The sequence below is a fragment of the Rhinichthys klamathensis genome, unplaced genomic scaffold (genome assembly GCF_029890125.1).
Source record: "Rhinichthys klamathensis goyatoka isolate OS25496 unplaced genomic scaffold, OSU_Roscu_1.1 h1tg000296l_1, whole genome shotgun sequence".
In the NCBI taxonomy this organism is placed as follows: Eukaryota; Metazoa; Chordata; class Actinopteri; order Cypriniformes; family Leuciscidae; genus Rhinichthys; species Rhinichthys klamathensis.
The window spans coordinates 385,640-411,035 of NW_026606815.1; the positions used below are offsets into that span (position 1 = coordinate 385,640).

General features: G+C 38.3%; 1 protein-coding gene across 1 annotated transcript in view; it reads right to left on the reverse strand.

Moving 5' to 3' along the window:
• The window catches only part of pdzd2 (PDZ domain containing 2), a 66,062-nt gene extending 42,230 nt beyond the window's left edge, over window positions 1-23,832 (reverse strand). Inside the window, exon 1 of the mRNA XM_056269986.1 lies at window positions 22,940-23,832. Coding sequence (XP_056125961.1) covers window positions 22,940-23,445 — 506 coding nt within the window. The 5' untranslated portion in view covers window positions 23,446-23,832. The remainder of the gene's footprint in view (window positions 1-22,939) is intronic.
• Window positions 23,833-25,396: the final 1,564 nt, after the last annotated feature.

Below are 25,396 nucleotides of genomic sequence, written 5' to 3' on the forward strand. Positions count from 1 at the left end.
AGCTGGTTGTGACCTGAAATTTCATTATACATTAACAAGTTGAAATGATCATAGTTAATCATTTCTCCTTCTTGTTTTGCAAAGTTTGGTTTTAATGATGTCATATATAAGGTGACCTCAAAGCACAAAGCATGAAGGATCTTGATATTGGCTTTTTTTAATCGATTGATCTTATCCTGATATCCTTAAAGGGATAGTTCTCCCACAAATGAGCATTCTGTCATCATTTACTCACCCTCATGTTGTTCCAAACCTGTGTGAATTTCGATATTCAGTGAAAAACAAAAGAAGACATTTTAAGAAATGTCCATAAAATGGAAATCTTCTTTTGTGTTCCACAGAAGAAAGTGATACAGATTTGGAATGACATGGTGGTGAATAAATGACAGAATTAAATTTTTGGGTGAACTATCCCGTTAATGCATTAAAACAGGCCAATTAAAATGTAGACAAACTTCAGAACAACCATAAGACATGTAATATTAGGTCAAAAGAGCACACACACCTTGAGTGTAACTGACGTCAGGGTCCCAGGGTCAAATAAATGAACAATGTCCTTCAATATTAGGGAAACCCTACATTCAGTGGCGCTCACAGGTCTAATTAACGGTGGCTGAGTGATATGTTTCCCCAGTTTTCCTGGCTTCCAGCTGTACAAAGGCATGGGGGTGTGGACTTTCTATGGCAATGTGCCCCCGACTAGCCATACTGACAGTGCTGATGTAACACACCAACAAAGCATTTGCTTACATCCCCTAAACAGCAAGCCAGACAATGCAGGAGAAACTAAAGAAAGAAACGAAAGAGAGAGGTGTTTTAGAGAGAAAGAGAATGATTAAATGTGTCATGAATGGAATATCATGAATCTATGCTAGTGTTTTTTATTTTACCAACTGTCATCAACAGCAGTAGGCCTATGTATTCAGTCTTATTATTATTCAGTCTCATATTTTCAGTCACCCTTACAAGTCATAGAGAATATCACAAAAATCAGTCTAATGACAGTCTTTATTCACGTGTGGTTGTTTGATGGTTGGCATCTATATCCAGTGCCATGCCATCAGTAAAATACCATGCTACAGTATATGCTACAGTTAATCACCCCTTTAAAGAATGTATGTTTCATGACATACCTCACTTAAAGTGGTAGTCATGTATATGACAACCTCTGAGTTTCAGCTCAAATCATCTGTCAAAATGATGCATTCTGCACTCTGGCCAGCTGCTAATGACAGAGCGAGGTCAACAGAGTCTGTTGTTTAGATGATTACAGAGCCTGGATGTGCAGGCATACCATATGAAATCACCATCAAGATTAGCAAGAGCGGTTTTCAAATAAACAAAATGCATGAAAGCTTCAGCTATGATCCTCTCTGGAGATCAGGATCAATGAGGTATGCAAATTCACTCACATTAGATCTCCTGGAACGAAAACATGCTGAAAGTACAGAAAGGACTGAAAACTGGCAAGTTAAAAATACAACAAAGTGAGGAATGTTCAGGAAATGGCAAGTCGATGAAGATCACAATTCCCCAAAGAAGATCGAGGCAGAGTATTTATGCAGTATCTGACAGCGTGCTTGCTTATAAGATTCAGACGTGTTAAGGTAAGAAAGCACATCTGTGGAATTTATTGGTTTGACAGCAGCTGTGGTCTCGTTTTTGTTCAATGGGAGAGAATGGACTTTCGGCCTCTAGTGTTCCTTTTTTGTGGCGTTTCTTTCCCTCAGTCATCTAGCTGATAGTGAAAAGTGTCTGACCTATTTCTGTCATGATCCGCTTTCCTTGAGCTTTCCTTTTCGATAAGAACAAAGTTTGCAATGTTGTGGAACTCGAGACAAAAATCGTCCCACATGACAATCAACGGAGAAAATATTTCGACATAACTCAACTGAATCTATCTTGGCACAAATCTGCCACATGTAAAATCCAAATCTGCTTTCCTAGATTCTGGTGATAGTCCCTATCTCAATGGCAGACTGGAAAAGTTACACTGCATTCCAAATGATGCAGATAGATGACACTTCGTCTGGCTCGGTTGCGTAAAAAACCTATTGTGAGCTCAACGCCATTATCTTAGCCCATAAAACCTTTAAAATACTACTGATGATTTCTTTCCAGACAACATCTGGACAACTGCCATGCATGTCCCAACACTTACATTTTTCCAACAGAGGGGAAAAATATGAAAATATTTGAGAATATTCATTTATCAAGTCATGATAAAATGGGAGTAGTGACACTAACGTTAACAAAAGTTAACAATGAGATCAAAAACATGCATTTAGAAAATAGGGTGAATTTTCATTTAATGCAGACTTACAATTCACCTAAAAATGAAAATCCCATCATCATTTAGTCACCCTCATGTCAGTCCAAAGGACCAGACTGAAAAATAGGTGTGAAGAAAATAAACCTGATATGTCATATTTGATATGCGAGCTACAGCGGAGACATTTTCAGTAAATAACAACCTACATTTTGTCTTTATTGTATGGCTTCAGAAGACATACCGACCATGTTTATAAATTAGAAAAACAGCCAAGATATTATTCAAAATGTCACACTTAGTGTTTCACGGAAGAATGTCAAAGGGGTTTGGAGCAACATGAGGGTAAATGATGACATCATTTTCATTTTTGGGTGAACTTCCTCTTTAATGAAAGGGAAAATTAGTGTCTTAAGTCTGCAGTGAGTGAGTCTGAAACTACATCATGACATCACATACATAAATCACGTTTTAGAACCACAGTCCATGTCATTACTTAATCTTGCTAGACTGTTCAACTCATGCTTTGCCAACCCACACATGCGGGATCATGAGCAGAGGGCAACACAAACATTACATTACCACACAATAAAGTGATATAACAAGACCCTGTAATGACGCTCATCAACCTCATATCAATCAAAAGTCATAAACTCCTTTCATTCAGGCCACTGATCAAACATTTAGCCAACTACCATCTGCATCTCGGAGCCAGAGTGATGGATGTAAACCACAGAGCAAACTGCAGGGAACGAAAAAGTTATCAGTGGAGGTAACGAAGGAAAGAAGGAACATGGATGCAGATGAATGGTGGAAACAAACTTGTTCCGTGTAGCCGTGGTTTGCTATCTCAGCAGGTGTGTGCCATGCACTGATGGAACGCTGTCAAACGATCGCCCACATCAGTGTCCCACCAACGCAGACACGTTCATCATTCATTACACCCGAGAGAAACAACTTAAGTGAAAAATGACCATTCTAATGACCTGTCATGCAAATCAGCATCTGATAAATACCAAATAAGAAAGAAAAAAAAGCCATGATCTCAGCTCTGGCACAACAACAAGGAATTTAAGCTGCTGTAAAAGCTAATGGGTCTCAGAGAAACCCAGCAACAGGCCTCCATTGCCTCTTTCAGACTAAACCACAGCTGCAGTAGGGAAATCCATCTATTCCAGCCAAACACAATTTAAGCAGAATGGTGACCAACACGGATTGGCTGAAACGGTCTCGAAGCGGTGCTCTCTGAGCAATGTGGAGTGATTTGTTGTCGTGGAGTGGAGGACGCCCAAGACCTTTCCCATACAGTGCTGACTAAATAATTCAGAACAATGTCCCCCTCCAAAGCACTACATTTGCTTTTCTGCAATCTTGGATTTAGCAGACTCCTCAAAGCGGCGCGTATGCGTGGATTGTATCGTAGGCGCAGATGTCAGGTTGGGTAGATGATCATTTATATGCATAGCTGAAACCTCCAGAAAAGTCTTTTCCCATGGCTGTGATCCAAGCGACTACAGATGTGAATAAAAGTTTGCACCTGGATATCATATGTTGCAACGGATCCTGCAAACTCACAAGAATAAACTGATACTGTGACAGGCCAAGTAAGGAAATCCCATTTCTTGGGTTGGATTTAGATACTTTTCCACCTTATTTGCCATAACCATAACGACAGAAATACCATTGAGAGTTAGCTTAGGATAGTTTGTCACATATGACATTGGATTACAGGGGGACAAGAGGAATGCAAAGAACCATAATCAGTTTCAGAAGCACAAAGAGCTGTATTGCCAGGTGTGCTTGCACAAAGGAACTTTTTTTGGTAATGAAGCTTCCAGTGCACACATATTAACAAATAAACAACAACAACAAGACACAGGATAATACAATTTTGAATAAATTATAGCTGAAAGCAGCGATGACAGGCCCAAGCCCTGGCGCCACCGCCACCCCGGTGGCTTTATGGCAACTGTGCTTGGTGGGCAATAGGCATTTAAAGCTTTTAAATATAAAAGGACTATGTCAAAGTTGTTTGAATACGCCACATTTACTGCAGACACAGTAAACTGATTAAAAATCAGAAAAATATAAGGCCTAAGAGCTTTCTTATCCTGTAATGCAGACAAAAGCAGAGCAATGAATGAGTTAAACCATAAACCATCAAGTCTGTTAAATAGACTCACTCACACACACGTCTGGTTCTCTATCTTTGTGGGGACTCTTCATAGACGTAATGATTTTTATACTGTACAAACTGTATATTTTCTCCCCTTACACTAACCCTACCCCTAAACCTGTCCATCACAGAAAACTTTCTGCACTTTTACATAAAAGAAACCTCATTCTGTATGATTTATAAGCTTGTTTCCTCATGGGGACCTCAATTTAGGTCTGTGTGCATTCAGGTTGAAGTCCCCACTGGGATAGAAAAACATGTACACAACCACACACACACACACACACACACACACACATACACATACACAGTGTGAGTAACCCTGTCCAACAGCGACACACAGGTAAAGGTTTTACACAGGTAAAGTTACAAAGCGAGTCTCTGCACTGTCTCTCTTGCTTCCCCTGAGCCCAATGAGTTTTAACAGACCCCCTAAAGCATGCAGTGAGTTTGGTGGGGGGTAATTGCGAATGAATGGGGAATGATGAGAATGAATCACGCTATGATTGGTTTGTGCGATAAATCCGGCTTCTACATGCACATTAGTGAGTCAGCCTGAATTAACAAAATTATGGCGTTAATGGGAAGTCACATTAAAAAGTAAGTAAACAACTCACCCACTTGTCACTGCTTTGTCACATCAAAACTTGTAATGGCCTCAAAAAACATGATGACTGTGAGGGTTTTTTTAGTGAGCAATTAGCTTGGTGAGATTTAAAGGTACATCGATCGTATCTGTGACACGTTTACTGAGCTTGATGACTGATGATCCAAAAATAAGTTGACTATTAAAAAGAACAGAACATCAGTTCACAAATAAAATATATTGTTTAAATTGTTACTGCCTTTAGTTATTATTATTTATTATAAATGTAAAACTGCTTTAAAACACTAAACTTGATTATATTATTTATACTTGGTTTTAATAAATAGAACATTAATTCCATTGTTAATGTAAAAATACAAAATAGAATTGTATTTGCTTTCTTATGTAATGTAAAGTAGGCCTAGTGTTTATTTAACCAGGAAAATGTGACAACCTTTGTAACTGGGACATGAATTTACCATACACACAAACACACACACACACACACACACACACACACACACACACACACACACACACACACACACACACACACACACACACACACACACACACACACACACACACACACACACACACACACACACACACACACACACACACACACACAAAAATAAGAGATCACATATGGCAATACAAAAATAGATATTAGGTGGCCTCATAAAAAGTGAAGAATTATATAGGAGTAAATTTATATGAACTGATTTCTGGTTTATGGATTTTCATAACAATGATTATTATGCAATGTATTCTTATTATATAAGCGCTTCTATCTAGATGATGAAAGAAGCTTCAACACTTCGTTTCAGATTATTTTGATGCATTTGTAGGGTCAGATAAAGGTCAGGGTCCAGACAAAACTTTGATTTATGTATTTGAAATCTATTTAATCCTAAAAAGTAAACACATTAGAAACAATCTATGATCAGAAAGGTCGGATTCAGCACATACTCAAGAACAAAACACTGACATTTCTCCAAATACTATTTTAAAAGTATCTGCCCAACTGCATCAGTGGCTTTTGAGAGGTTTTGCTTCAGGACCCAGATTTTACACTGGAGTCTGGATGTAAAAAACGGGTACCAACACAAAAAACTGTCAGTGCATCACATGATTAACTTGGAGAGAACAACATGAACAGTCACATTAATAACAAGCACTGGAAAAATAGGATTAAGATTAGGCTCATGCTCTGCATTTGCTGCATGAAAAAAAAACAGACGTCACAAAAAGTATAAAAGCAAAATAATATGAAAAAAATATTAGCAAACAACAAATCTTTATTCTACAAGCTTAGATGTGTGTGAAGACTCAAGGAAGACATGCAGTATCATTCGATTCATGCAATAAATCACATTAGGTCCTTTAGTGACCATAGACTTATTTGGACACTCAAATCACTCTTAAAATTTGTCTGAATGCATTATATTACAAAAACTCAAACAGTAAAAATTATGCTATGGAACTTAGTGGATTTATGAACTTCTCAAGTTCACACAGGTGTCCTAGCAGACGTATTGTTTTAAAAAGAAAACCTGCACAGACATTTACCGTAAGTGGTTTAAAGGGGTCATATAATGGTACATGCACTTTTTTAAGTTGATTGTACTGAAATGTGTGTTGGCAGTGCCTGTACACAACCATCATATAATGATAAAAATCCATCCAGTGGTTTTGTTTTAATCTCCTTATATGTTTTCCCCTGCCTCAAATCGAGCCGTTCGACCGTGTGACGTCACACGGTCGGACGCCCCTCCCGCGATTGTTGATTGATAGGCGCGTTTCAACACAGACCCGCCCTCGCTCGTGAGAGCTGTCAATCATAGTCCACGCGGACCGGCGCGGTCATTGTTGATATGCTGGAGCACTGTCTATGAGCAGAATGGCGTCTAAGCGATTGTGGTGTTCTGTTCTTGGGTGTAATAACGAACACAGTCATTTTAATGTTCCTAAATCCGAACCGCTGAAGACGCAGTGGCTGAGTTTGTTTTCGAAGGGAATATTCCCCACGAGCAATGTTGCTCTGCTCTCATGTTTGCGCGAATCATTTCTCACCAGACTGCTTTATAAACGAGGATCAGTATAAAGCTGGTTTTGCTAAGCAGCTGCTCCTGAATAAAGAATCGGTACCAGATATTCGTGTTCCTGCTGAACCTCTAGAACAACTGAAGTGAGTGTAACGTTTTATTAAACTTTATATTAATATTTATATCTTTGCAAATCGCTTCACGATGAATGAGTCTAAGGTTTACACTCAGGGTACATTACTGCATGTTTTCTATGTACGACGTTCTCCATATAATTCATAATCCCACGTTTATAATGAACAACACGTTATGGTATTGTGTTACAAACGTGTACGCACAGAACAGAGAGGCGGAGTCAGCAAAGCTCATGATCATTTAAAGTCATATGCACTGAAACGGCGTGCTGAAAACAGAGCTGTTTTTGACCAGGTAAAATAAGTGTTTTCTTACAATACTAATGAGAATTTTTAATTAAAGTATATTACAAACTTTTAATTTAGACCCTAAAGAATCATATTAGCTTGTACAAAAATGGCATTATATGACCCCTTTAAGAGTCCAAATACTTCGTTATTGTATAAAAAGTTAAAGCCAATCAATTTGTTCAATTTGTTTACTTGAAGAGCATGACCCCAAAGTTTGATGCATCCACAATAATCTTTTAAATACTGTGTAAAATTTCTTCCCTCTTGCCTCATCCAGGTTACTGGAAAAAAGCTCTTTACTAAGAATACAAAAGCCAATGCTGGCCAAGAAATGAGGAAAATCATGCTCTCACTAGGCTGATTAACTAATGATTTGGATTACAGAAAGAGCTCAAAATGAGACTAACTTGTGAGGAAAGACCAAGGAAATAGAAACATTTGTGAGTCTAAACGGACTGAAGGGTTAAGAGAGACAAATGTTATCAAATTCTTTAAACTATTCACCATACACTCTGTTAATAAGCCAAATGGCCAACGAGATGACCTAAGCAAGGGTGAGGATATGCCATAGCTTTTAACAAGAGCTTCAAATGGGAGTCAAACCACAGACATACACTTCCATTTCCTTGAAACAGGCATTTGAAACAGTTATGGGTTCTGTAATATGAAGACGAGAGGCTACGGAGCATATATTCACAAACTCAAAACTTATACTCAATATTATTAAATGATTCCCAAGGAATACTGATTTGGGCATGCACCTGTTCATGTCATATTTTATGTTTACACATTAAAAGTAATACAATTCCTGATTCAATTTAAAACTAGGGCTAACTCACTTCCTATAGGTTAAAACTGGAGGCAATACGGCAGAAATTTGCAGATACTGTAAAGACATTCCACAATGCGGTGGAGAGCTAAAGTTATAACCTCAGTCAGCAATCTCCTCATGAACAAGCCTACAGAGGGGAAACAGGGCCCACCACAAGCGGCTCTGCATTTGAACACTCTCAGATGGAGAGACAGATGTCAGGACAACACAGAGCTTCTCATTTCTTCTGGGTGCAGTGTTGCATTTTTGTGAGTGAGTGTGTGTGTTTTAGTTTGTGGGTAGACCGGTTTACAAAACAGTTTACTACTGTAGCTCTGAAATATATGGTTTCTGTTCAATCAATGACCGAAACAGACATTTAAAGGTGCTCTATGTAACTTTTAGCGGCCTCTAGTGGTGATGTTTCAGATCGCAAACAAATTTTACAAGAGCGCTCGTGCTCGAACTCATAGACAATACCGTCTATTACGCAAATATCTCGGCGAATACTAGATGGATTCGGCGAGCACCGAGCTCGTTGGGACCATTTTTGGTGGTGTTTTCGGGGAGATATTAGCAGAAAACCATCGGGCGCGCTGCAAAATTGCGGACGCCGGTCACGTCACGATCTTTGAAGAAAATCGCTCGTATCTCTGGAACGCAAAGACCCAGAGAGCTCAAATTCGGGGGAGGAGGTCCCAGGGGAACCCTTGCCCGAACGCTAGAGTGGCGGGCCTCAGGGATGCCCCCTACCGGATCGCCGTTCGCTGGGACCCCCGATTTCGAACGGCTATAACTCGGGGAGCCGGGCGAGTTGGACCTCGGGGGTGGGCTCGTTCGAAAGGCCCCGTCCAGCACTACGAACAATTAAGAGTCTTGGGAATATTGATCAAATTTTGACTGAGATATAAGCCGAAAAACGTGCGCCTTTAACAGGACGTAACTCCTTGATCGTCTACAATAGACTGTATATAAGGAGAGAGGCTCGGGAGCGCGCATGCACGTCACATCCGTTGGATTTCGCGGTAAATCCGACCCGGAGACTTCACATAGAAATAGGAATACTGGCCTTCAGAGGTAATAGCAAAACTCGACAAGTGGATCATTTTAATGTGTGATTACAACCCCTTCACACACAGGCAATAAAAAAAGGATTAATTTTAGTAGAAAAGTTACATAGAGCACCTTTAAGTAGCGTTTCTCCTATGCCACGTTTTGACTGTGTTGTTCAACGTCTATCTCGTACACACAACGTGGATAAGCTACAACAGTTAAACATGTCAGCTGTGTGGACATTAACGTTACATTTACCTCAAGAAAGCTATTCAATGGCCATAACTCATTAGTTAGCTAGAAAAGAGCATTTTGCTAAATATTATGCACTGTATTACATATTCACTATATTTTTTACTTAACCTGTTAGTGACGTCTCCATTATTTATGTATAAATAAATCTGTCATGAAAACAAGTCATTACAGTTTATTGTCGTTTAAATGATTATTTCACCAACAAACTGGAGTAGAAACAATTATATTAAAAAGTTGATATAAAAACTGCTTTATGTGTAATTTAAATGTACAACTTGAGTGTTGATTATTAAAGAAGTTTGATAAATTAATTGATTATTTATTTATCATTTATTTTCGGTTTAGGATTTCAGCCAAGTGTATCCTGATTTTTTTGGTTTCGGCCCAGAATTTTCATTTCGGTGCATCCCTATTTTTTTCCTCAGTAATCCTTAATGAACAGAAAACGGATTTTTTTAAATATAAATATTTGGAAACATTTTAAATATATTTAATTTCACTTTTGGTCAATTTAATGCATCGATGGTGAATAAAATAATATTAATAATGTTCATTTCTTTAAAAAAAAAAAAATTTACTGAGTGACCCGAAACCTTTAAACAGTAGTTATTACCAGACGTTGAAACAGGGAATTGTATCCCCTCACAAAGATTAGAGAGACAGGTGGCCATCCACCTTTAAACCAGTTAGCATTGTGGAAGCAACAACAAAATTGTTTGTTTGGGGCAGAGACAGCAGTCAAACAACCCAAACATGACCCGTTGCTTTAAATAGAGCTTAGTTACCAAAAAACCTGTTCCAATTGGCTGCTCAAATCTATTGCTCCCTTTGGGGGCTCAAAAGAATTTGTGAACACTCATCTCCAAATCCTGACAATGTTCTCTGAAAGCATTGAGATTCTGCTTTTCAATGCAGTGCGAAAATAACTCATAAAGAATCTCAAAAGAGAATAAAACCATTATTATTCCACAGAATATGGCATATACAACCCCATTCCATTCTGTAAATATTACTGAAGTCTCAGGATGCAGAATTGCAGTAATACATTTTGTGGAGAGAATATTCAGTGCAAAAAGTTGACCAAAGCACTTTTTGATCATTCATAAATTCGAGTCTGTGTCAAGCCAGTTTCAGATAGCAATTTAAGACATGTGAGGACATAGGGTATACCTCTTTATGCAGTGCTGGAGGAGAGCTTATGTGACTCAGAGATAAGTAGATTTATAGTCCCTATTTACCCAGCACTTCCTCAGAAATAGAACACTTCCATTCACAGAACAACACTTGCAGTAGCTGAAGCTCTCCCTTTGGTTTCATCTATTATGTGATCAGATAAGACCAACAGGCTATGAAGACAACAGTGAAACAAATATAATGGTGAACAAATAACAAATTGGATTAGGAAACATATTAACACACAGATAACAGTGTCATTAAGTGCCATTTAAACCAAAGTCAAATCTTATTCATTATTAAGAAATATTTATTGTTACTTTCTGCCAGTAATGAGTATAGGATCTGGGTAATGAATGAATGCTATTGGCATGTTTAACCTGCATGTCCATTTCTGCAACAAACATGGGAGGACATGGTGTCATACCAGGGAATCCCAGATATTTGTCAAAACAAGAAGCATGAAAAGCTGTTAAATGTTGTTGAGAAGAACTGATATTCACCCATTAAATATCACTACAGTAGCAATACTTATATGATAGCCTACATGTCAGCCTATGCAACAAAAAGTGAACTAATATGACAAGATCATCTGTAAGATTTAATATAACGTTCGTATGCTACTTATTCCTCCAAGAAGCTGTAAATATGTCTCACGTCACTAACAGCAAGCACAATACAGTCATGCCTATGCAAATGCGTATACCTGAAATGTTCACTTCCACCCCTTCATCGTCATCTTTTTTGCGGTGAGGTCAGTTCCTGGCAGCTGGCACGCGCTGTTTGGGCTCCTGTGAGTTCAATAACCATAGCAATCATCCGTATAAAGTCCCTGAGCGACTTCGCTGTATGTTCATGGAAATGTTTCTAACAGCTCGAGCGACTCGCCCCTTTCATGTGATCTACTCACAGCTTGATTAAAGTCCATGGCTGCTTTTTTTCCACAGGACAGCCTGTCGATACGGACAATGTCCGTGCCTCTGAGATTGTCAAATGAAAATACAGCTCGGTTCGGCGCTCGCAAACTTTGCACGAGCGTCAGGGATCCATTATCCAGCGCGTTGCATCTCAGCGGTTGTGAGATTGTTTGGATCGTCCCGCCCCTTCTCCAAACTCCCAACAGAAGACGCTCAGGGTGAATCTCGACTCAGATACTGACACCAGAAGGAAAAGCCGGTGTTTTAAATCCTCGTGAACTAGCCTACCTTCGTCCTAACTGTACTTCTTCTCATTTGGATATGATTACGGTTCAGATTCCATTAAAATTATTTAATTAGAATACTAATAGGCCAATTCATTCATTCATTTTTATAAATGATCACTGACTAGCTACAACAAAACTCAGTAACATCCTTGTGTCGGAGACGATCTAGTTCCTTTACTTAGATGCATTTTTTTTTTCAACATGAATATCAATATATGTATTCCTTTTTCCCCCTAATAACAAATCTTGTATCAATTTTGTAATTTCAGATTTTTTATGAAAAGGGGCAGGTTTTGAAAGTGACTATTAGTAGCCTAACACTGCTATACTGTTTTTAGAAGCATAAATAACTTGTTTTATGCCTCTATTTACCTAATGTTCTTGCTCAATTGATACAATTCTGTCACACATTCAATTATGCATTTTCCTTTAACGCCTCAAAATGAATATCACATGTCTATTATTAACACTTAATGAATAAATATATGCTTTTATAGGCTCTCTGTTGGGGGCAGAGATTCAAATGATTTAAAGAACAAAAACCCCTCTTTTTTGCAGAATTTAATAAAAAAAGTAAGTGTAAAACTTTTTTTAATCTGTAAAATGTTCAGTTATTACTGGTAATTCAGCGATTTGAACATCGCTGAATTGGACATCGCACCAATTTTGTGATTGGTCGTTATTTGATGTGGGGCCAGGGTGAGCCAGGTGGGCCGGTGAGGGGCCAGGGTGGGCCAAGCTCCTGATTAGGTGGAGCCAGGCCTGTTATAACAGTCTTTCATTATGAAATCAGAGTGGTCGCACTGTAGATTCAGTAACGGTGATTACAGTAGTTTAGTACAACAGTATGGTGATGCATTACTAGATGCGAGAACCAAGTCACCATAAAATCAAAACTGACCATTCGTTTTGAGGAATATTTATAAATGATTTATCCATATGCACATCATTATGTTTTTGAAAATGAATATCGTAATCTTTAATCAAAATAACATCCCCTGCCTCTTGCAACAGCATCTCTTCTCTTCAGATGACATTTTTTCTTGTTCGAGAAGCCGTTTCACTCGGATACATCACTTTAAAGGAACCTAATGTAATAAAAATCATTCAGTTCTGAATAAGAACCTCTTCATGGTTCTGAAACAAATAAATGTTGCACGCGATTATGATGACCATACTCAGTTATATTGGGACATAGGCCGTGGCCAAGAGAGCTCAAATCACTGCAACGGAAGAAAACACCAACAAATTAAGAAAACATCTTCATCAGTTTGACAACACTTGTGCTGCAAATACTCACAACGCAACCAAATACAGAAATACGTTGCTGCAAATAGCACAGACCGCAAAAGAAATGTTTCAAGGGGACACCAACAAGTGATGAACCTGGCTGGGACATGCTTATTGTTTAATGGCTACTCGTCGTCAGTGGTGTTGTCGATGACCTGAAAGGTGAGTTTTTCGTTTATTTTAACATCCTGATCATATGAGTTGTGAGTATTTGCAGCGCGTTTCTGTATTTGGTTGCATTGTGAGAATTTGCTGTACATGTGTTGTCAAACTGATTAAGATGTTGATGCCTCACTGTGCTGTCCGCCCTCCTGGCAGGATTATAATATTCCAAAGAAACAGATAGAAAATACGCTTGATCACTGCATCATTTACTGCTGAAGGGAAATGGTGTCTCCACTAGGTTATGAAAAAATAAAACAAAAAAATAAATACCACAAATAGTAACAGACTGCACCTGAGTCTGCACTGCCTGAGCGTCTCCTTCTAAAGCCTGTTTTCATATGAAAGACATCCGGCAGCAGGCAGCAGTCTGGCACACATTCTTTACATAACTCTGAGGGGTTTGTGGGGAAATGTCCCAAAGACAGTAGCATCATTCACTGCACCCTAGCCTTCCACAATATTCGCCGTCTTGAAATGGACACGTCGTATCTTCTGCTGTTGCTGTTCTGACCATAGTAAATTAGGTAATACACAAAAAGTAAAATTAAGAAAAAAGTGACCTTTTTTTTTTATCTCTCACAATCATATTCATACAAATGTCAAATATCTGGATGCTCAATTTTACCTAAAATAGTTTAATAAAATTTTGTTCATCACATTTTGTGGTGTTTATTTCATTAGTGCAAGTAAAAGGATTTTTGTATGGAATAACTAGAAAGTTTTGTACTACTGCCCTCTAGTGGACAAAGCGACAACTGTACAGTCCTAACTGTACAGCCTTTTTTGTCATCACAAATAATGTCTCACAGATATCACTGCATGTGTCCTGAGAAATCATACCTTGACTCAGTTATCAGCAATAAAAGAAGTCTACCCTAATAAGCCAATCTGAAAACTAACCAATCAGAAACGCTCCAGAAATCAGTGCTAAAATTAAAATTGAAAAGGGTTTCATATCAAATTAAAACATGAAAGAGTTTGAAGAACAGAAACCCTGTGTTTTACCTTAAAAAGAACATGTGTGACTTTTCTAATATATTCACTTACTTACAATTCGATTTTGTAATTCCACAGACAGAGCTAGGATCCTAAAATTGTAAAGAGGCACTGTCATGTGCGTGCACATGGCCTAGATCAGCCTTGCTCAATAAACCACCACTTTCCACAAAACAGCCACAATGGGCAATGGGCATGCTTGAAAATCACAGAGCCAGACATGGTGGAATGTAATTTGTGGGGCTTCAAAATGGTTGGTTCCACAAACCAGACAGTATTACCTGAATATCCGGATTGAACAGAGCTAATCCTCCACTCCATCTGTGACCAGAGAAATGGGGGTTCCGTGAGACTTCGTCTTATTCTCATGGCACAGGGTTTATGCACAGTAGATGTATGATTTGATTTTGAACCCATGTCATAAAAGCATTTTTCCAATGAAGCATGTGCAATTGGGAATTTGAGACTGATAAAATTCTTAATTGCATGTGCTGAAGTTATAACTCTGTCCATAACATTAGGCTGACTTACTGAAAAAAATATGATTTCTGAGCAGTATTATCTTTCATCTCAAGACTGAACAATTCTACACTGTAAACATGTTGACAATGCCAACAGAAAAAATACTGTAAAAATGCAACAGTTAAAACCTGATAATTGGTTAACTGTATTTTACCTACATTATACAGTGGAAATCGTAAATGGTTTAACATAACATTATATGGTATATTTATATATTTATGGGGGTTTTATGGTTATAGTTATATATTTATGGTTTCTGAAAGCAAAACTATGAATTACCATGTCAATTAAAGGGTAATGGACATTTCCAGAAACTCCTACATGAGTCATGATGACACATCTCATAAGATTATATTTTATTTAAACAGATTTGATTCCTCTTATTTTTGTTATCGGTAATGTTTTTTGTGTTATAATTTATGATATTTAGTTAATTTTTACTGCATTATTTTAGTGTTGTATGTTACTCTGATGGTGTTTGGTCTTTGTTTGACCCTGTGCACGTCAATATACAACTATTGGTCATGTTTTCTGATTCATCATGGCTTTCTATTGACACACAGTCACTATTAAGACCTCTGGCCAACCAGCATTTTGTCAAGAGGTAATCAGTCTTACTTTTCATATTCAAATTAGACCAATCTATTTTTTTTATGTAACTGACATAAAAAAAAAAAAGTTATGACCAGTGTTAAAACAAAAAAAAAATTACATGACTGACTAGTCCAAGCAGTTTATGCAGCCGGCCACAGTATTAATATAGTGGTTATCAGCACATTTTAAGGTAAGAAGCAGGTCTTGGTAGTTCAAGTAGATTGGTATGTTTACATTATGTAACTTAATGAAATACACTGTTGAGGCATTCCGTAATAATGCAAACATTATCTTGTTTTTGTTGTTCGGGAACCACAGCTGTCAGCTTTTACCATCAATTTAACTGGATATATTTTTTTACAGTGTAATATTTAATAATGGGCATTTGATTCATCCAAATTTCTGACTAAATTCCTGTCCTTGGCATTTTAAACCATTCCAATGCATATTTTATTTACACCCTCACAATCTCAAAACAAAACATTTGATCTGATGATTACAAGCTATTTTCAATCAAGGAATATTCTTGTACTGTTTTAACTAGACCACAGTGCCTGATTTGAGGTTCTCATATCCATTACTGTGGGAAAATGGCACCAATTTCACTAAAGACAAAAGAGTCAAAGCTTACTTTTTCTTAAGAGAAAAGTGCAAACTCAGACATAGTTAATGCCAGGGAAAAGATGGCAGTATTTCTCTCATTCATCCAAGCGGCAATTTAACAACCGCAAAGAGCTGGCGAGCCAATTCAGGACTCTGAGAATCAATTTAAAGCAAACAGACTAAAAGGCTTTGATCTTTATACTGACAGGAACTAGGCAGACTTACAAGCTGAAATGTGTAATGTTTCATCGTGGTTTTGATAGGACAGATGGAGATTCTAATACAGTTAATCACTTTGACACAGTATATGTCTGTAAAAACAGTTGCAGGGAAAATGTACGGTTCATAATTCACTCTGTGCGGTCCTTTATTTCTTCACACCTCTGTTCTAGACTCCTAAATACTTGTGGCTTCTGGATCTCAAAATCTTTGGAAAAATCCTTTAAATTAAATCCATTAAATCAGCTGATTCTAGCTTTCTAGGCAAACAGGTATTTTCTTTGTTGCAGTAAATCTAAGTAAAGTGTATTGTTCTTAACCTTGTTTTCTCCAATACTCGCTCATTGAGCACGTGGAGAACACTTTGCATGGGCCGGTTGGAGCAGTGCCACTGATCTATTTTCCAAGCTCCCCACAGACAGATGCTGGTCCAGGCTGTTAAAGGGGGGGAGGCGGGGGAACCAAAATTACAAGAAGACACATTAAACCAACAAGGCTTTTTGTGGTGAGCTGCATTCAGGCCCAGAAATTTTGCATTGAAATTATTAACATGAAAAGCACTTGATGAAAAATAAAGTTTCCATCATGTATCTCTTTTTTTTGTGTGTGTGTTTGAAGGCTTTGGTCCATTGCTTTTTGAACCGTGTCCAACCCTCATCTCTCCACTCACACCAGACTTTCTACTCCAACAGTTCTCAGTGTTTGTACCCTTACAGATTCAGGCCGTACCTGAGAGAGGAAATAAGAGTAATGCAGTAATGAGCGAACATAACCCTGAGGCAGACTCATAAAACTCACTTGAACTGAAATTTAACCAAAGGTTTGTGTGAGTAAAGGAAGGAAACAGCTAGGCTAATGGATGGCTGGACCTCTAAAAATGAGTCTGCGGTGTCTTCAGTAAAGATTGAATAGGAGACTTTACTAGCATGATTTTTTTAAGTTGATTAATGCACGATTGTGCTGGTCAAGTTAGTTTAGAAGCCTAGTGGGAACACCAGCAAAGGAATCAACATGCACCGCCATTCAAAAGTTTGAGGTCAACAGAAAGAAATTAATACTTTTATTTAGCAAGGATGGATTAAATTGATTAAAAGAGACAAATACATTTATAATGTGACAAAAGATTTCTATTTCAAATAAATGCTGTTCTTACTATTTTTGTTACTTACTATCATCAAAGAATCCTAAACATGTTTTATCATGGTGTGGCAAGCAGGGCGAGGCCGAGAGCTGTGGGAACGGAGCGAGGCCGGTGACGTGAGTGCTAATGAGCGTCACCTGCGCGCCACACCAGTCTCGAGTCCCACGAGGAGCTCAGGAAGGATAAAAGGAGGACTGACGACAGTGATGGACAAGAGAGAACCAGGCCTGGACTATTTTGTAATTTATTTATTTTGATATAAATTTTTATGTTGAACGTTCACCGGTGTCCGCCGCCTTCTTCCCTGAACTTTGAACATTACTACTCATGGTTTTCACAAAAATATTCAGCCGCATAACTGTTTTCAACACTGATAATAATAATGAATGTTTCTTGAGCATCAAATCAGATCATATTATAATGATTTCTAAAGGATCATGTGAAGGACACTGAAGACTGGAGTAATGGATAGTGAAAATTCAGCTTTGCCATCACAGGAATAAATTACATTTTCAAAATATATTAAAATAGAAATCAGATATTTTAAATTGTAATAATATTTCACAATATTATTGTTTTACTTTATTTTTGATCAAATAAATGCAGCCTTGGCAAGAGACATAAAAAAAAATCGTACCGACCCCCAACCTTTGAACAGTATATGTATGTTGATTACTAGCTATGCTAATTTTTTCCCATAATAGATATACAATAGTCAACATTTGAAGTGGATCAAAACCTTTAATCAAAGTTATACATGCATACCCGTTCTAGTCTTAGGACAACTTTGATGAACTTTTTTGATCCACTTTAAATGTTGACTACTGTATTATAAAATAACTGCTTCCGTTCTTATAGAGGTGCAATTTAGAATTTAGACATCTCTATCGCCATCTAGTTGAAACATACGATTTTAATTTCTTCGTTTTTAAAGCTGCAGTCCGTAGCTTTTTTTGGGTTAAAAATGATCCAAAATACATATTTGAGAAAATACATAACCAGCCAGTGTTCAACGCTATCTGCCTGCCGTAGCTCGATTCAAAATGGTAAGCTTGTAATAATGTTTTTAACTCCAGTGGTACTGGTGGATTTCCGCGGGAGATTCGAACATGTCTTTGCGTCATTACGTCACATCTGTACACATAAAGAAGTCTTGGCTAGTATAAGCTATATTGCGTGTGAGGATGTTGGAGGTGGAGATTTACTTTTCTCACAGCACTTGATATAATTAAACTTATCAATTTTTAATGGCGGATCCAGAAAGGTTTAAACAACAATCACCAGTGACAACAGATTCACCCGCTGTAAAATGCAAAATACTTCGTTCGGACTTCGGAGTGGCTACAGAAAAAAGAGACTGCAACCGGACCCATGCGAAAACAAGGATACATATCGGAAGGACATTACATGTAGTCACGCAATGCTGATGTTGTTAACATTAACAAGTTGAGAACAAAATATAATTTGCACGGTTTTGCGTGATGATAAGCGATTTTTAGATTTAATCAGCGCGATTTACTGCAATGTCAGAACCAGAACAAAAGTGGATGTTACTTGCTTGTTCAGATGACATTTTCCGGTGAAAATTATGTTAGTCATACTTCCAAAAAGAATAATCTGTGATTCAAAATGGCAGTATCGACACGCGGTGCAGTGATTGACAGCTGCACACTCTCCTTAAACATTGTGTTCATCCGCGCTGTGCCGTGTCGAGGGTGTTGAAGGACAACTCACGTAAAGTTGATAATTCCGCGAATAGGGTTGTAACAATACATCGATATGGATCGATGCATCGATCAAACGTCTAACGATACGATGCATCGATACCACACATAAAATATCGATGTACGGTAGCTTTATTTTGACACACTCCACATCCTCACGTAACTTTTCTCCGCTGAAATAGACGCCTGACAAGATTGACTGAACCCTTTGTCACAAAAGCCGGTATTTTCCACTGTCGAGGCATCGCGAGTTCATGTTTTACAGCAGAAACGACAAGCCCCGAACAGTCTGTTTTAGCGAATCAGTGCGCAGTATTCAGGTCAGGTGACAAGGCTGCTTGTCACTTTGAAAAGACGCGCTTGCTGAGAGGAGTTTCGTCAAAGCTGACTAAAAGTGATCGAGGATGGATTTCAGTGACCTTGATGAACCCGTCCCGTGATATCTTCTTCGGGGCGTAAAAGGAAAATACAAGCTGAAACTTTTTCACGGAATCTTGCTAAAACAGCACGTTAGTGGTGAGTCGTGAAAAGCTCTCTGTATTGCGTGTACGTTAATCACAACAACAAAGTTTGACAGGCGTCTAACTTATGTCAGCTGAGGAGATTAACGTTAACCAAGTGTTTTATTATGTATCATAGCAATTACTTGGCTTTGTTTAACTCTGAAAAATGAAATGTGGAGTTATCTGCTTTTGCCACACAATATATATATATATATATATATATATATATAATCCTTTCAATTAACTTTAATAAGTTATAACAGAAGAGTTCATTTGCAAAAACAGATAACTCCGTTCTTGTTCATTTTCATATATCATGTTTTTTTTAAACTTGTAACAAACAACTTGTAAATGTCCCAATTGGGAGAGGTGTGCAATTTTCAAAGAGTTTAATTAAACTTTCATGTTATTTTGGATGTATTGTGAGTTAATAAACGTAACTGGTTGTGTACACTCGGCACATACTATCTAAATATCGATTAATCGATTGATATAGCCCTGAATCGAATCGAATCGTAATCGTATCGTAGAATTTTTTGAGGTATCGGCAAATATCGTTAGGCTGGCTGAGAGAATCGATATCGTATCGTATCGTGATTAACTGTCCGATTTACACCCATTGCAGATTTCAAACAGAGATGGCGACAAAGAGGAAAAAATGCGGACTGCAGCTTTAACTCAGTTGTGCATGCTATAAAGCATATACATTTGAAAAATTTCATCGCAATCAAATCACCATACATGACATAAGCATGCAAGCACAAGTGACGTAAATCTAAAATTTCCTGCCAAATCCACAGATTTCTTGGTATAAGAAGCTTATACCAACAGGAAACAGACTGATCTCTTGTATCAGAATAACAAGAAGAAATACAGCCGTTGTTTCTCTTCCAGAGACGTCTTGACATGAACAGCTTTTCTTTAGCTTGAGAAAATAATACGTCTGTTCTTGGTCAAAACCACGTGCCACTCCCAGGAACCTCCTCCCTTTCTGTATCCTGCTGTCCATCCGTACAGGAATCAGTTATCCCAAACCAGATTCTGTGTGAACTGCAAAACTTCCTATCATTTATCAGTCACACAATACAACCCCTAATTATAGAGCTTAAGTTACAGGGATTGAGTCAACCCTGACAGACCACAACATTCACAGGACATTCAAAGGAAGTAGTCTTCAACTTGGGTATATATAGGACTGTATAGGATATGAGACAGTGATATAAACTAAACAAACACTCTAGAAATAAGAAGAATATGCTAATGCATTTTTTGTTTTTTGGACATAGCCAATTGGGCAAATTTATGCATGCACTATTTTAGTGTCCAGTTAAACCAGTTAAAATCTATATGCCAGTTATTTTGGTCAATAAGGGTGAATAAATGATGGCAGAATATTCATTTTTGGGTGAATGAACTCTTTAGAATTGCACTGTACGTTCATTTAGAAGTCTTTTGGATATACATTAACTTCTGCCTGATCAAGATCAAAAAGATTTTATCATGGTTGGACAGAAAAAATAATTTAGCTGCAATGTTACTATTGCAATTGGTGGCTGTATGTATAAATCACAACGATGGAGATTATCAAAGAAAAAGCCTTAATTTCAATTAAACTATGAAAACACTGGAGATCGCAAGGAAACAAAACAAAAAAAATCAAAAGAGTCCATAATTGTGACAATTATATTCTCATTCTGAACAAAAAGGTTTGCAAACTGAACTACAAATCTGGAAATAACAACATTAGCAGCTAAAATAGCTCTTCTTAGAAAACCATAGTGCTTTTGAAAATGAAGAAAAATGGTGCAAAGCATTCCAACATGATTTTTTAAAGTCATTGGCGACCTGGAGCACAAAAGTACTTGTAATGTGACACATTTTCCAAGGTTCTGTTTGCCAAGAAAGGAAAAGGCAAAAAAAGCATGGCACTGCAACATGGTTAACTTCACAGTGCAGGTCCCTCCTTTGTTTTAGTTAGACACAGACATTTGGCGGTCTAAGTGAAAGCTGAGCGTGTCAGCCGGTCCAGATGGAGGCCAAACAAGGACAGACACGAGACTGTCCACACCACTGACACATGCAGCCGTCTGTCAGAGCTGTCAACATGAGGAAACAAATAAGGAAAAGACCCACTGGCCCTGATCCAAGTACCATGCTCTGGGGCAAAACTAGTCAACCCCGGGACATGCTGACACGATGTATATAGACACATGAACACTAACAGGAGGCCCTGTTCTCTCTGACCAGCTGTGAATCACCCTGATACCTAAATAAGAAGCTGCCACCCAGACAGATGCTATTCAGAAAATGGTGTGATATACTATACTATCACTAATGTGAAATCCCACTCACTGAACTTGTAGAATGTAGATATATATTTTCAAACATTTCTACCCATTTTAACTCCCTGCAACCTTTCTTGGCTGTTTGTACTTTACTTTTGAATAAATGGACGGCTGCCTTTTCTTTCTCTATTTGCAGACCAGTGACATCAGTGCCAAATGGGATTCCCAAAAATGTTTGACCTAAAATATTTTCCTATTTTTTAATGTTTTTTAACAGTTCTCTGGTGTTGGTTAATATTCACATGACATGCAGTTTTATTTTATTAACATTGAGAGGTGGGGTAAAGTAATAATTACCAGAGCTTCTCAGTAATTTAGTCCATCTTAGACATTAACAACTTGATGTCAACTCTTCAGCATAAAACTTCATGACATTCCCCACAGATTTAAGTTTGGCAATGTACGATGCTATCACTGTCACCAAGTCTTTCACGCAAGTTCAGTACCAAACAGGCAATGTTATCTGTGGTTCATTTTAGTTTAATACTTTTGACTTTTTAGCACGATTACAATGGAATTAAAGCAGGCCCATTTCCCATTGGCTTTTACAGATTGAGGGGAAATCTTAAATTATGAGGGTACTCCACATACTCTCAATGGATTCCAGCACACTCAAATTACTTTACATGATGACAAGACAAAAGAGGAATGCTTTCAGTGCACACTTTTTCCCAATTAATGAAATACAGAGATTCAAAGCTAAGACAAACTCATTAAATCAATAGCAAATTCAGCTTTATGCTTACTTATTTTGTTAACCAAACTAATACTTTAGGACAGACCGAAATAAAGCACAACATATTATATGCTGATTGTAAACAAATAAAGACATCTTACCTGGCTCCAGTGACGTCGACCCCAACCATCAGCTGTCCATTTAGTGACAGCAGCTCATCTCGCAGCTTAATATCTCCACAGTGGGCTGCTGGACTGTTCTTTTTCACTTCAGTCACCCAAATACACCCGACATCCAACACAGGGCCTTTATCGCACTTCCTGCGCCTCCTCCTGACCCCTTTCTTTTTCCCCTCGGGGTCTCCAAAAATGGGAATATTTCCAAAGCTGAGCCCGAACTCCGGTCCATCTTCCTCAGACTTGTTCAGGTAGACCGCCTTCACTTCAGCATCAGTTTCCTCTCTAAATGGGCTACTACTGTACAAAGGACTCTCAACTTCAGCAAAGTTTAGCTGGATGTATTCCACAAGCTTGCAGATGGCAGCCTGGCAAACACCCCCTGCGCTCATCCGAGACTCATCGCCCTCGTCTCGGTCCTTTTCTCGAGCCCTGAGCCAGTTCTCCAGGAGGGGGAGATGGTTCAGGGCATTTTCTTGGGTGATAGGCATCCTAGCTGCTGCTGCTGGGCCTGCCTGGGCCACCCCTGCATGTTGAGTCAAGGCTCTCCAGTGGTGGCTGTAATCAGACGCATTAAAATGGCTTCACATTCCTCTCAAAATGACACACTGACCTCACTGACTTCAGATCCAGAACGCTGGCGTCCACTTGTGATACTCTTAGACCACAGAGGTCCATGATGTCATCCGCAGAAACAAAAGGAAAGCACGGAGACTGAGGAAGAAGGGCACGTTTATTCTTCGAGGGGTAACAAGAGAACGTGTGCCATTAGCTGGTCGTCTTGATGCGTGCCAAATCTGATTTCCAATGCCATTAAAGTGGAAAATAGCAGATCGTTGGGAGTCGAGATCTATCCTGATTCACAGGCGCCACAGACGTCCACCTAATCAGAAAGAAAATAAATAGAATTGCCATTACAAAGAATGTCAGCAGGCATGGACTCATGTTAAAGCGCTGCAGTCATGGCTCATTTGCTGCTCAACCTCAGTACGCACAAGAACAGAAACTGGCGTAAGAATGACAACAAAGAAAGCTTCCTATATACCAGCCGTTTCATTTGAATGACAGAATTCATGAACTGGAAAAGGTTCCAATAATAGTCTTATGGGCTTTTTTACAGATGTGTCATTTGGCTGTTTATACAGACATTCAGCAGGGGTAGAATCAATGCGGTTGACATTATTCAATGCACAGTGAGCAGACAGAAAGAAAAAGCAAACTTCCTTTCAGTTCTTATTCACCTTAACCTCGTGGAATGTAACCTGACAATAAATGTTGAAACTGCCAGCCAGATGTTGTGATCGTGTAGCTCGAACTCTTGGACTGGCAGACCACATTTCTGGCATATTTAAGTATATGCTGTAGACAAAGACCACAATCAAATTGCTACTCTGGGGTTTTGCTCAAAATAACACGGCGTTGGCCCCTGTGAGCATCACACAAACTACTAGAGCTCTCTTTATGAGAGAAAAATCCTTCTGCGATAAAAGATAATGGAGCATTTATGTGTAACAACATATCAACTTTGCATTAATGTCCATTACTAGGAAAAAAAAAAACAGATTAAACTGTGAGAAGATTACTTAGCACAGCTATATAAACAAGAGGGGGATGTATATCCAACTGTCAGCTGAAGTCTTATAGAGCGGACTAGAAAAGTAAAGTGACAGCTAATACCAGAGGACAGAACCCCTTTCAAGAGTTTAACCTCAATAAGTCATATGCAGTTTATAAATGGCAATGCTAAAACATTTCTATCAACAACTAAGCATGCAATATGCAATCATGTCATTGATAATATGAGTAATGAAAGAAACTGTATTGCATATGAAAACCTGCTTACAGTGAAGCTTTGTCTTTCCACAGGATGTGACATACTTATTTGTCTATTAAGAGATTATTATACACACAACAACAGTTCCTCACAATTCACATTACATTACATTAAAAAGAAACCCAAAAAGTTATCGCCCCTTAAAACACATTTATCACCATCTTCCTCCTACCTTTTTAAATTTTTGTTCCTTACTCCATTTAAGCACATAGGCACTATGCCTCTCGCCGCGTAGCGCTGTCACAGGGACACAGAATGGACTGCGTTTACAGAAGGTCTGCAGACCCCAGACTCACCCTCCGAAAAGACCCATGCAATAGGATTAGTCTCACCCCTCCCCTGTGCCACTTACACACACAATGACCTCCCATTTTCTCTTTGGTTGAGTTGCTGAATGGCCAGTTCAAGTGTTTATATTTCTGTCATCATGTCATTCATGATTATTGATGTTTTTGTTCCACACATAAGAACGAATCATTTAACAAAGCAAATGCAAATATGGAGAAAAAACACTGGCACACATTAAATGAGATTTTAGCAGGGAAAAGCTTTAAGGATTAGTTTACCAAACATGAAAATGCTATCATTATATTCTGTAAAAACAATTT